Genomic DNA, 12,369 nt, shown 5'->3' on the forward strand with positions numbered 1-12,369 from the left:
GCCCCCGGCGATCATGCAACTCCTGATTTGACCCATGCTCTCTCCTTCTTGACTTTATCAGAGTGACGAAAAGATAAACAAAAATCTAGTGGACAAATGCTGACTCCCCATGCAATGTGTGTAAGTAATCCAAAACTCTCATCCGCCGCAGCCCTAAAATCCGCCCCTTTTGATGTCGGCGTGATGTCGGCCCGGCTAGAAATCCCACAGCGTGCCAAAGGCATGCAACCCGGCTGGAACAGGAAAGGTTAGCGGTCTGCAAGATTCCCAAGGGCACCCGCCAAGGCTTAGAGTTACAACGTACCTGCGCGGCAACCTTGCATCATCTCGTCGTTGCCCTGCTTGTTGCTCGTGATGAAGATGACCTCGGCGCCGAAGCTGTCCCACACCTCCTTGAGCAGCTTCACGCTGTCGGGCCGCCCCCCTCGTTTCTTGGAGTCCCAGAGGATCATGCGCTCGGCGGGGATGTTGTTGTAGATGAGCCCGGTGATGGTCGGTCCGAATGTCTTTTCCTGGTCGGACCCTATCCAGATGAGGAACCTAGTAGTAAGGGAGCGCAATTGTTAGACCATGAGGCCACGGAGTTTGAGTTAATTTTCAATATCGAAAAAAGCACTTACCAATTCGGGCTCTGGATGCAAGTGGACAGCGCAGCGCCGATGCCAGTTCCGGTGCAGATGCGGATTCCTCGCTTAAACATGGCCGAGGCGTGCCCAACGCCGGCTAGCCCAGCCGTGTTAGTTCCATTGCGTCCATTTTAGGAAGGCCGGACAAGAGCGGGCGGCGGCACGTACCGAACTTGAGCTCTCTGGTCCACACCGTCTTGGGCGGGTCGGCCACCAGGTTCTTGGTGAAGTCGCCCTGCACCCCGCAGATCATGTAGTGGCAGCCGGACTTTCGGCCCTCGCTGATGATACCGAAGGCGTGGTACTCCATGATCGAGGTGCGGCTGATGCGCCCGAGCAGCCCTTGCTGCATCCCGCGCTTGAACTTGAGGATCGCGACCTTGGGCGACGGCTAAATGCATTCATGTTAGCAAGGGCTGAGACTTGGGCTTGGTGTGGGGGGTAGCGGGGGGGGGGGGGGGGGGCTCACGAGCTCGACTTCGACAGGGACTTCGCGGAGGGTGACCCAGGGGATGAGGACGCTGTTGGGGGGTTGGTAAGTACGCTGTCGTCGGCGGTGATGCATAGGGACATGGGAGGTGGTGACGAACAAGATTGTCATGAACACGGCGAACCATAACTCCTGCACGCTGAGCAAAGAGTGTGAGTCGGGTCTCCATTCGCCTCGTTTGATATCGTAAATGTCGCCCAGAATCACGAACACCCAGGTGGCCTGGTAGCTATCCGTTAGCGCAACGTGCAACCTCCCTCCCACATGGATTGTACATACGGCGATACCCAGCCACCCAATGAAGCGATGATGCCTCTCGAATGTGTTGTGGTAGTTACTAGAAAGTGTTAGAAGCTTAGAGTATCCCGGGTGATGCTAGACGGGGCCCACTGACTTGCGGATCCAGGGGAAGGCGCTCAGAACCGAGATGATGACAGCGACATTCGTAATAATGCCACTCGCAATCACAGAGCTGTGCTGCACGGAACGGTACCGGATGATATCGACGATCTTGTAGACGAGCCAGCTAGGTACGGATGTTGTTAGTGCTGCCGGTTGATACTCAGGGGGCTTGTTTACTTACGCGGCGCCAGAAAGGGCGCAGCCGGAGTGGATGCCTCCAACATGCTGCAGAATCGAAGTCACCCCGACCTTAATGCACACCGGTGCCCACTGGCCCGAGAATAGAGCTTGTCAGTGATTGTCAAGTGTAGTCTGAGGGGAACGGATACAAGGAACTTACACTTCTCAGCCCATAGATGGAGATGATGTACAAGAACCGCAGGAACATCTCATTGCGCATCAACACGGCCATGAGCAGGTTGCCGAGCACCAACGCGCCCAAGTGGTCTCTCGCATAGTCCCACTTGTCGGCTGCGGCCATGGCAATCCCGACGAGGTTGAGAACCGTGACGAAGGTGAAGAACTTGCGGTATGTGTTGAACCAGAGCTGGAAGAGGATCCACCGGCTAGGCTTTGGTTTCGCCGGCTTCTTGGCCGGTGCTGCCGGCGGAGTCGGTGGTGTTACCGTACCATCGGTCGTCGACACTGTTTGGATCGCCTTCTTCTCGTCGATGTACGCTGGTGGCGGTGTGGTAATCACCGGTAACGCCGCTGTGTTGTCGTAGATGCCCTTCTCTGCGTCATCCATCGCCGTTGACGAAACCGCCGTCCCCTGTGGTAGGGCTTGTTCGTGATGTGACCATTGTGGGTTGGCAGACATGGTGACGGCGCCGTGGTGGTGACGGCCGGGTGGGGAGGGGGGGAGGAAGGAAGGTAGGAAGGGGCTATTAAGGCTGAGCGGCTGTACTGTTGAATGAGGCAACAATTCGGAAATCTTTGACGGAGCCGCGAGCTTTAACAAAAGTTGAGGAGCTGGGGAATCGTGAAACGACCGGAAGGGTGATCCGCCAGGAACGGTGGCCCGGAATAGGAGTCAATGACGGCTCGCCGGTGGAGAAGGGTTGTTGGCAGTGAAGGAGTGTGTGTACTTCGCCATGGAAAACCCACGCGTTCCCTGGGCCAGAGCCGCAACGTCGGTTCCAACGACCCGATGGCGAGCTGTGGCCAAGACGGAGAGGAAAGTCGAACTCCGTTGGAAGGCCAGATCTGGGTACTGATACTACCTAAGTAGTCATCCAGGAACACGACCATCAAGGGGCGGTGTCCACATGTTTAAACCATCACGCTAGCTACATGGCCCTCTCGGCGGGACCCAGTGGCCAGAGACAGAAAGTGTCAAAATGACATGTACCGACTTCTGCCAAGGCACGAATAGCGTAGCCCAGATAGACTGCCCTGGCATACGATGACCCAGCATCCCGAAATCTCGCCGTAAACAGATATACCGTGGTCTCCGTGGGGGAGGGACCGCCGTTCGGGCAATTGCCGCCTCTGGGGTGCTTGCATGTGTGCAACATGGCCGTGGTCCCAATTAGGATACAAGGACGATATTTCAGCCGAGATTGTCCCATTCTCATGCCGCCCCCGTTGGAAGACAGGCTGCGCTGATGTCACATGTGCAGGAGCGTGCTCGGCGGTGCCCAGGGCGGTGTTTGACGGGGGGCCCAGGGGGGGGAGGGGTGGTCAAGTGAAACAGGGGGGGTGCCTGTGTCGAGACCCCCCCCCGGGCATTAAGCCCCGATTAGCCAAATTAACCCCGGATTCTACGGCGGACTCTGCACATCCGCGCGGCAACACGTGCGAGGATCCGGAGACAGATTTTTTAGCGGAATCTGCTGCGGGCTGAGCAAGGCAAACGACTATATGACTGACTCGGGCGAGAGGAATCCTCAGCCGGTGCACCGCGCTGAAGGAGACGACGCGCGATGCTAGCTGTTGACAACGTCGCCACCCTCCCACACAAAAGGGTATCCACAGGATGCTTGGGATTCAGTTCGTGATCCCACGCCTGCTAGCACATCGCGACAGTATAAGGAAGAGGTAATGAACAGAAAAGGAGAGGAGGGCACTAAAATTAGCATTCTGGGACACCCCTTTCCAACTCCGTTCCATGTGCACCCGGATCGTGTTGGATTCTAGAAAAACGCGATCAACACCCATCCCACCATCACGACACTCGGGGAAAAAGCTTATCGGCCCTGTGAACCAGGAAGCGGGGGTAAAAGTGGAGAGGAGGTTGGCGCTGTCTCGGCGGAGACTCTGGAAGCCAACAAAGGCTGGCCAGTTGGCCCCTTGAATGGCATGATTCGAGGCCATGGTTGGACGAGCATGGGTATGGTCTGGTGTCGACCGGGAGATCCCGCAGAAACCTGACTGCCGATTCTTCCTATGGTGCAAAGGGGCCAGGTTGTTTGGGCCTTACATATGCGTTGCCTATCATTCGCGGTAGTTGGGTGTCTGCGCTCTTACCGCTTCCCCAGACTTCCCCAGACTCGCGTCTGCGAGCCTAAAGCGAGCCACGAGCCCTCCTTATTGGGTGGCGCCCCCCGTAAGCCGAGATACCCCCGGTGTTAAACATGCTGCCGAGTGACGAAATGAGCCAGAGTACAACGTTGAGTCGAGGCCAGGCTGCCCGACAGGAACGATTGCCGCCATACGGGAGTCTCTTCTTTGACCGAGAGTCTGGAACGGCGAAAACGAGAAATCAGGCGTCAAAACGGCCCACAGCCGAGCTCAGCTCACCCACCGGCACGTTACGGCCTGCAAAGGAACCGAGGAGCTGATGGGCGGCTGGCGTGGGTAACGTCGGAAATTCTCCGATACCACGGAACGGAGCATTCATGAAAGAAGAGTTGCATTTTGGCGGTTCAACCTCAACAAGTCAACATTGTATCTTCGTGGGGGTCTCGGGAGGCCTGGTTTCATTCTCTCTCCCTGGCGTCGCTAGTATCCTCGCAAGGGATCATATTGCTTTCACGAGTCATCCCGAGAAGATGGCGGTCCCAGCCGGGGCCAACCGGGAACGATGTTGGTGTGAGCTCGATATCCATACCCCAAATGCTGACATGCCGCTGCACCCGCCGAGAACGCGGAGCCTGATGGAGGTGCTCTTGATTGCCATCTGTGGCTTGCAAGACGAACAGCCGGGCCGTTGAACCGGACACCCCATTCGTGTCTGTGAAACTGCCCCATTTGCGATCCACTCTCCAAGCATCGCTTGGTCCGACCCTTCCCGCGCGGGGGTCCTTTCTCCAGTGCTGGCGGCCTCGAGGTCCGCTCCCTATCCCGATGTCATCACTGTCCAAGCCAGACCTTGGAGAATGGATGAATCTATGAGTTGGCCATAAACGGGAAGCAGCATGCGTCACCGACAAAGGCCGGGGGACAGGGTGCGGGCCGGACGCCAAGGGCTGGCTCTGGTGCCGCAATCCCGATGGTGGTGGCGATGCTGTCGCTTTTCACAAGGTGGATGGTTGCTACTTCTCGGGCTTGGAATCACACTCTGTTTGAACCGGGTAGGACTCGAGAGCGGGAGATTAGGCTGCTCATGACGGAGATCCCCCTGGGCCTGGGTACCACCCCTACCCCCTTGGTCGGGTCAAGTTCGGTGGCCGTTGTAGAATAATAAGCTGCGGGGGTTAAGGAAACCGGCACTTTGAACTTGATTAAAACTGGCTGCCTCTCGATCGGCTATTTGTGGCATGTCACGGTTATCGAGCTCGGAGCGTGGCTGGCGACTCGGGACGGTCAATGGATGGGCCAAGACGAACGACATAGATTGGGAACCCGGAAAAGAAGATGGCAGCATCGGGATGTTAAGATGGAAATCAAATAGGAAGGATTTACATGCGGCAGTGATTCGTGTTCATGATTAACTTAGTATTGGTGGGAAAATGCGATTCCAGGAGCCGTGGCAAAGCATAGGAGGAAGTACGTTACTCGTCCAACCGTGCTTCTGGTCACAGCCGGCGGTGCGCGCCCAGTCGCGACATCCAAGTAAGGTCGGTCCATGTCTGGAAAGCTGAGGCGGGTTTGAGTGCTTTTACCGATCATTTCCTTCAGGCCTGCACTCTTTCCCGTCCTCGATTCCAGGGAACGGTTTTCCCACCTCGACTTTCGGCACAGGAAACATGCCCGTGGCCTCCCACTCCACCGCCAGGTTATTTGGTTCAGCTTCAAACCGCTCTACAAGCTTGACGCCTGTGCCAAAATGACACATCGCGGATCCATACGATTTGATCCACTCACTGTCATGAGTCACACTATCTAGCGACCTGAAGTCTTCCCCAGCCAACTTGAACCGGCGGCATATGGCGATACTCTGCAGGCTCGCGGCTTCTATCTTCTCCGGGTAGTAGGCCTCACTTAGGGACTTAATGAGCTCCGGACACATGAGACCACGTATAAGGTTCATGAAGCGGATCCGCAAGTGGTGTGCGAGTATGACACAATTTGCCGCGGAGTCAAGGAGTTCAGGGCCAGGGATGAACGTGTCGTGTGCCGGGGCCATGTTTGGAGCCGGTGTTAGCGTCAGGACCACGTAACAGCATGTACCTGGATGGGCGAGAAGAGGTGAGTAGTGGAATAGCGCGCGTTAACGTGTGGTGTGCGTACATATAGATCGCTGACAAGGGAGAGGATTTACGAGGCAAAGTGAACAACTGCTTTTGCGTTCAATATCACCACAAGCGTTCGCCACTTCCAAATAAGGTAAACAAGCAAAGGCTTTGAACTGGCTTTGTTCCCCATGCCAAGACAACATAAGTTGAAGGCATCACATCACGTTCGCCAGATATCAATCATATAGGATCCAGATGGAGACCCCGACAAACTTGTCTCAACGAATGATACCAGTCAAATTTCAATCGGCGCCTAAAACACAATTACTAACTCCCTCCACACAGAAAAGCAGAGGGTATCTATGACTCCGATCCACCCCTTTGCTGTCCTTCTTGTCTCCATCAACCGTCTCAGTCTGTCACCCATTCCGTCCCACTCCCCTCCCTCCCTCCCTTCCCTCCCTCACTCAGTCTCCACCCCCTTAGGTATCCGATCCTTCACTCCATCACCTCCCATCCGCCTTCAACACCTCCCCCTTCAACGCCTCCCCCCACTCCCCCAAAACCCTCCCCAAATCCAACCCGACCGCCCCTCCCACACCACCCCCTCCCCCATCCCCATTCTCCTCCCGCATCACCCTCTCAAAAACCTCCCCGGGAACCGCAATCACAAAGTCCACCGGCACATCCCTCAACTCCACCGCCCCCCTCCCTGACCTCCCCCTCCAGCCCCGCCAAAGCCTCCGCCGCGGCATCAGGAATCCCCACCCCAATCTTCCACGCCACCGCCAAGATCCCGCGCCGGAACGTCCGCACCCCCTGCATATCCCGCTCAAACACCTCCAGCAGCGCACACCCGCGCGCGAACATGTCGTGTGTTTCCGGGTCGTCGAGGAAGGGCACCAAGGTGAAGACGGCGCTCCATAAGGGGATGACGAGCGCGGGGGTGTATTTGAGCGCGGCGCGCTGGGTCAGGTAGCTGTGCATCAGGTGGATGTCGCAGGCGCTGAGGGCCAGGAGGAGGGCTTTGGCGGTGGTGGTGCTGGTGGTTGGGGGGGTGGTGTTGGTTTGGAGGAGGATGGGGGTGGTGGAGGGGAGGGGGCGGAGGATGTTGTACGCGACCATGTTGAGGTGGATTCTGGGAGGGGGGTCTGGTTAGCTTGCGTTGGGTGGGGCTGGGTTGAGGGTGGAACGGGGGCGGGGTGTGAGGAAGAAGAGGTTTGTTGGAGGTGCGTACTTGATCTGGGTGGTCTTCCGGTTGGGGTTGGTGTCGTAGCGTAGGTTTGGCGACAGCGAGGTTTCGAGGGCGTTGAGCTGGAAGAGGAGATCTTGTCGGACCCGCATGTCCATCTCGTCCCCTATTGGGGCCCGTGGCTTGTTGTTGTAGATCACGGCGCGGTATTGTAAGGCTGATATTCGACTCACAACCGGGGGTTGACCCAGCCCGGCCGGTGGGCCGAATACGTTGGGGCCAGTGTCTGTGGTGTTAGACAGGCAAGCTGGTGGAAGGAAAGTGAGAGGTGGAGGCCTCAGATACGTGTGGCAAAGAATGCTGCGGAAATGTTAGCCTTCTAAGACTGCAGATAACCAAAGACGACACGTAGGTAGTTCTGGGGATGTCGTTGTGGGTGGGCCGGTGGCAAAAGATACAAGATGAGACCATGACGCACCACTCAAAATTGAAGATACCCCAGTACGTCCTGTACATGGCGCGACGTCTGTCTGTATCCACCTGATTGTTGCTCGCCGGCTTGGTCAGTACCTTTTCGACCTCTAACTTCCCGAGTTGTTCCAAGGCTGCGAGGCGGTACATAGAGCCCGCCCTGTTAGTGGTGATATGACAAGTTAACAAGAAAAACAAGTAGAGCCCCTGAACTGTCTTGAGGCAGCGCTTGTCAGCCTCAATCTCGAAATGTTGTTTCGCCTGAGCCACGAACAGCTTCGTGAGGTTTGTGCCCGTTGCCTCGTTGGCAAGGTCGATCTTGTCCGAAAACATCTACAACCGTCCCATTGCCCGTGTTAGCGAAGTTGTCAAGGCGAAGCAACGGACGGGACCACTGACCGAGCGTAAGCCGCAGATGGTATTGACGAGGAACGGAGAGCAGAAATCGCTCTGCGAGGGATCACCAAGCGCCATGTCCCTCACAAATAGTTCCGGGTCGATGAGGGAAATGGCATTCGCAAAGGGGTCGCCTTCGTCTCGATCGAAGAAGTCCGAGATGAGGTGCGAGACCAAGCCATCTCCGGCGACTGACGTCCAGGGCCGTGCTGGCACCTTGATGAGGCTCTCCTCCAGGGCTTCCGCGTCTATCGTGGCAACCCCCACGCTGGCGCTGTGTAGAGCATCAACGGCCCTGACATCCTCCAAGGTCGAAAGCGGATTTTCAGTGGTTCCCAGCTTCCGGAAGATCTCAAGCTTTTCACAATCAGGCCGGGAGACAATGTTGGCCAAGAAACCTTTGTAATTTCCGTTTTCCCGTTCCAGCTGTTCGGAAGTCTGCTTCAGGTGGGCGTAGCGTGAGACGGCGCCCTCCCTCACGTCATACTCACACACATCATTGCGCTTGATACAGGCTTCACACCGTGTATGTGACCGTGGGCGGTTGCACTGGGAACTGTCAGGGCTCCCCGAAACGTCAAAAAGTCTTGGGCGGGTGGGGAAGAAAGGGTACTTTTGTCTTCTTCTTCTGACACCTGAAACACGCATACTTGCTTTGCTCCCGCCGCGATAACCGGTTCCGCACGGGTTTGTGTCCTCGTCTCTGGGGCTGGTCCTGGGACGGCGAGTCTGGCTGCGTAGGCGTTAGGACACCCTCGTCGGCTATCCGGCGTGGGGGTGACGGCGAGAGCGGGTCTGTTCTGCTAACCGTAGACATGGTAGTGATGGTTGTCATCGTCTGTGTCTGCGTGTGGCGATTGTCTTTGAGGGAAGGCGACATGTTAGGAGTGTGCATCCAGGGTCACTACCGCCGCGTCAACACAAGAAGAATTGGTTCAAGTTGATAGCCCTGGGGGTTGAAGGCGTTTGAAAATGGGAAGAGGACGGCCGGGGGGAGGGGAGAATTTGAACGGCTTGTCCTTGGCTTTTACCAAACAAGCCTCGCCGTTAAGCCGCCCGAAGATAGAGGGCTGCGGCTAGAAGCTTAGAATTGTGGCAAACGCCCGTGCATTGTGACTCGTTGGGTCGACGGTAGTCTTTCTTGGGCTGCATCCGGTGGACCTTGCTTGCTGCTTGCTTTTCCCCGGGTTTCGGAGAGATCTCCGACCCCTGCTCAGAGCCAACTCCCTCTCTTTCCATGACCAGTTACAATCTTATTTCCAACAACTTAACCCATCTTTAATGCTCACCTCTGCAGTCATTAATTACATTATCCTTTGATGCCCACAGCGTTTCGCCTCTCGCTTCCGGATGCCCGGGTACTCGTCCCATGAACCCTTTGCCATCTTCCGAGTTCTGACTCGGCCCTCTACCCGAGAAATCGCAGGCAGAAGTCAGCCGTACAGGATAATCGGCGCGCACATGTTATTTTGCCAGAGCAATCTAACGACACGAACGGTCTGCAGAAACATGGCTCCAGTGGCGCCAGCCAGGCAACGCATGAGCAGCGCATGAGCAGCGCATGAGCAGCGCAGGAGCGGCGGGCGTGTTGTTGGATTTAGCGGAAATAGGCGGATAGAGAATTCATTGGCCCGTGTCGATTGTGCCCTTGACGTGCATCCTATTGTTCTCCCGCAGACTCGAAGCATTGTCTTGTGCCCCACAGTCTGACTTTATAGGTTGCGAGTGGCTAAAGAGGACCGACTCCCGCTTGGCAGGCCGTTTCGGGATTCACTCTTGTCAGTGAAGGAAGGAGCGGAAACCTTCGGGGCTCTTAAATGAGGGTGGACCTGGCGATCTCGATCTTCTGGGACCCCGCATTGGACCCTTTCGTGGCTGCAACAACATCGATTCTTCTCCATTTAGCCAATGCTGATCGTCTATCTGCCTCTGCTTCTTGCACGAGGGACCCTCACCGAGAGTTTTCGATATGACGAAGACCCTTGACCGCTGCGTTCGGGAAGAGGGCGCCGCTGCGGCGCCGCAACAAATCAGTACCCTGCGAATGCATGCGGACATCGTCGGGACCAACCGAAGTTAGCTCAAATGGCAAGAGACACGACTCATACGAGCGACAAACCCATGCAAACACCGAAAACCGATGGACTCTCAACTCCCACCGCGCGAATCCCACCTGGTGATGAAAACACTGCTGAGAATCGAGGGACGGGCTGCAGTCGCAGGCAGCAACAGGCACCAGGCTCCCTTGAGTCGAGCAATGAAAAACTGGCGCAGAACCTTTTCCGGCATTTTACTCCGCACCAGCAACCCCGAATAACACGACGTTCAACCGAGCCGGACCATGGTGCAGACGGGATAACCAAAGTTGGGGTCATTTGCCGGCGGAACAATGCACCACCACCCCCTCCAGCGCGCTGGGTATATTTCCCCGTCTCGACTTTTGAGGGGTCACGCCCGTCAAGCAAGATACATTACGTCGCTCTGCTTCCTCCTCCAAGGAAGCAACATCCCGACTGCGACGTGTCGTCACCAACACACTTCAACACCACCGAAACCGCAGACGACTCGGATAACGTTCGACAACCGACACAGACACTTGCCAGCACGATGGAACAGGAATTCGCCGAACTCAAAAAGCAGGTCCAGGTCCTGCAGAAGGAACTCGCGAGGGTATCAGGCAGGTTGTCGTTCGGATTCGGGCCTGCGGTTCTCTAACAGAGTGCTTGTAGATGAAGCCGAGGTCCGCAAGACCCACCACAAATACGGCTACTACCTAGACAAGTGTTTGTACAATGAAGTACGTCACCGGGCCGTGGCGCAGCGGTATCACGGCTGACATGGGTACTGTAGGTCGTCGATATGTTTTCCGACCATCCGGACGCATACGTCGAATTCCTCGGGTCGCGGTACCGCGGCAAGGCGGGGATCAAGCGCCTCTACCAGGGCCGCTTCCAAAACACCTTTGTGAAGGGGCGGAACGGGCCCGTATACGGCTGGCTGCTGGACCACATTATGATGCAGGACATTGTTGACGTTGACGAGACGGGAACCCACGCTTGGTGCCGCATGCGCGCCCTCATGCAGGCCGGCACCCACCAGAGCATCGAAGAGTACTACCCGCGCGGCCATCGGCAGTGGTGGGAGGGCGGCCTGTACGAGAACGAGTACATTAAGGAGAACGGGGCGTGGAAGCTCTTCCGGTACCGCTACTTCCCCTTTTGGCACGCCGACTTCGAGAAGGGTTGGAGTCACACCAAGAAGAATTACATCCCGTGGCCGACTGTCACCTACCCGGAGGACCCGCTGGGCCCGGATGAGATCTTCGAGCAGAAGATGCTCTGGCCGGACACTCGTGTTGTGCCCTTCCATTACCCCCACCCGGTGACGGGCAGGCCCACCGCGCCGGATGATCTGCGGGCGCCTGTCTATGGCAGTGATGTCAACACGAGCGATCCGCCGCTGACGTTGGCATTGCCCGAGGGACAGAGCAGGCCCGGTGCGGCCACGCGGGAGTCGAAGCCCGGTGAGAAGGTCCTTCCTGAACTCGTTGAGAATAAGGCCGAGTAAGGGTGTTTGATTTGGATCCCGTGGGGGATGCAGTGAACTCAGGGGCCAGGGCAACATTTACCTGTAGTATTTGTTACATTTGGGAAAGACTTCGTATCGAGACGCAGTAAAGCCTACGTAGACGCTCACCTCATCAATACCTCGATATATTGGCACTCTGGTGGTCATTCTGCCACTCTCTCCCCCACCTCCCATCCCCTTTGCCATCAATTGTCTCTTGTCTCTCGGCCTCCTGGCAGCACCTTAGGGGCAGCTCATCTCCACCCCCCGCGCGACTGTCGACACTCTCGGCTCCGTTTTCCGCCTTCATTTTTCCACCTTGGCTTCCACACTAACCAGACCGTCGGACGTCCCCTCACAGATCCACTTCATGCTTGAATGCCGAAAGTTGGGGACTGAGCGCCTGCCCCGCACTCGCTTACCCCGACTCTCCTGGCGATCCATGCATCATCTATACCAATGGGGTGTTTTCCGTTTTGTTCCACTGCCATGCTTCGGCCCGCATCCGAATATCCGAGTCCACGCAGATTTGCGGGGTCCGTCCAGGCTATTTGGGTTCTGATGTTCGGTAGATGTTCCGAGTCTTGGGGGCACCCTTTCAAGATATGATACCTTATCACCACTTGCTCTGTATCACTTTGTCTCCCTGAGACTCTCTCTGGCTCC

The 12,369-nt window shown here is 56.6% G+C and overlaps 4 protein-coding genes across 4 annotated transcripts; 1 reads left to right on the plus strand and 3 right to left on the minus strand.

Moving 5' to 3' along the window:
* Positions 1-2,338, minus strand: B0H64DRAFT_349792 (uncharacterized protein; the record flags this gene model as incomplete). Its single annotated transcript, XM_062801412.1, has 10 exons — positions 1-233; positions 305-540; positions 621-723; positions 795-1,017; positions 1,096-1,147; positions 1,217-1,338; positions 1,396-1,453; positions 1,511-1,642; positions 1,700-1,788; positions 1,859-2,338. The coding sequence occupies 10 exons, from the start codon at positions 2,336-2,338 to the stop codon at positions 196-198; spliced, it is 1,533 nt and encodes a 510-aa protein (XP_062654525.1). The 3' UTR covers positions 1-195.
* A 3,041-nt stretch (positions 2,339-5,379) lies between these two features.
* Positions 5,380-6,028, minus strand: B0H64DRAFT_436383 (uncharacterized protein; the record flags this gene model as incomplete). The annotated part of the gene is made up of 2 exons (XM_062806193.1): positions 5,380-5,718; positions 5,767-6,028. 2 exons carry the CDS (start codon positions 6,026-6,028, stop codon positions 5,561-5,563), a joined length of 420 nt encoding a protein of 139 aa, XP_062654526.1. The 3' UTR covers positions 5,380-5,560.
* A 691-nt stretch (positions 6,029-6,719) lies between these two features.
* B0H64DRAFT_446811 (uncharacterized protein) lies at positions 6,720-8,953 on the minus strand (the record flags this gene model as incomplete). Its single annotated transcript, XM_062806948.1, has 6 exons — positions 6,720-7,215; positions 7,315-7,555; positions 7,615-7,629; positions 7,728-8,073; positions 8,140-8,685; positions 8,750-8,953. The coding sequence occupies 6 exons, from the start codon at positions 8,951-8,953 to the stop codon at positions 6,720-6,722; spliced, it is 1,848 nt and encodes a 615-aa protein (XP_062654527.1).
* A 1,790-nt stretch (positions 8,954-10,743) lies between these two features.
* B0H64DRAFT_420750 (SnoaL-like domain-containing protein) lies at positions 10,744-11,703 on the plus strand (the record flags this gene model as incomplete). Its single annotated transcript, XM_062805484.1, has 3 exons — positions 10,744-10,813; positions 10,866-10,933; positions 10,987-11,703. The coding sequence occupies 3 exons, from the start codon at positions 10,744-10,746 to the stop codon at positions 11,701-11,703; spliced, it is 855 nt and encodes a 284-aa protein (XP_062654528.1).
* Between the last annotated feature and the right edge of the window lie 666 nt (positions 11,704-12,369).

This window comes from Chaetomium fimeti (genome assembly GCF_033439085.1).
Source record: "Chaetomium fimeti strain CBS 168.71 chromosome Unknown B0H64scaffold_11, whole genome shotgun sequence".
Taxonomy (NCBI): domain Eukaryota; kingdom Fungi; phylum Ascomycota; class Sordariomycetes; order Sordariales; family Chaetomiaceae; genus Chaetomium; species Chaetomium fimeti.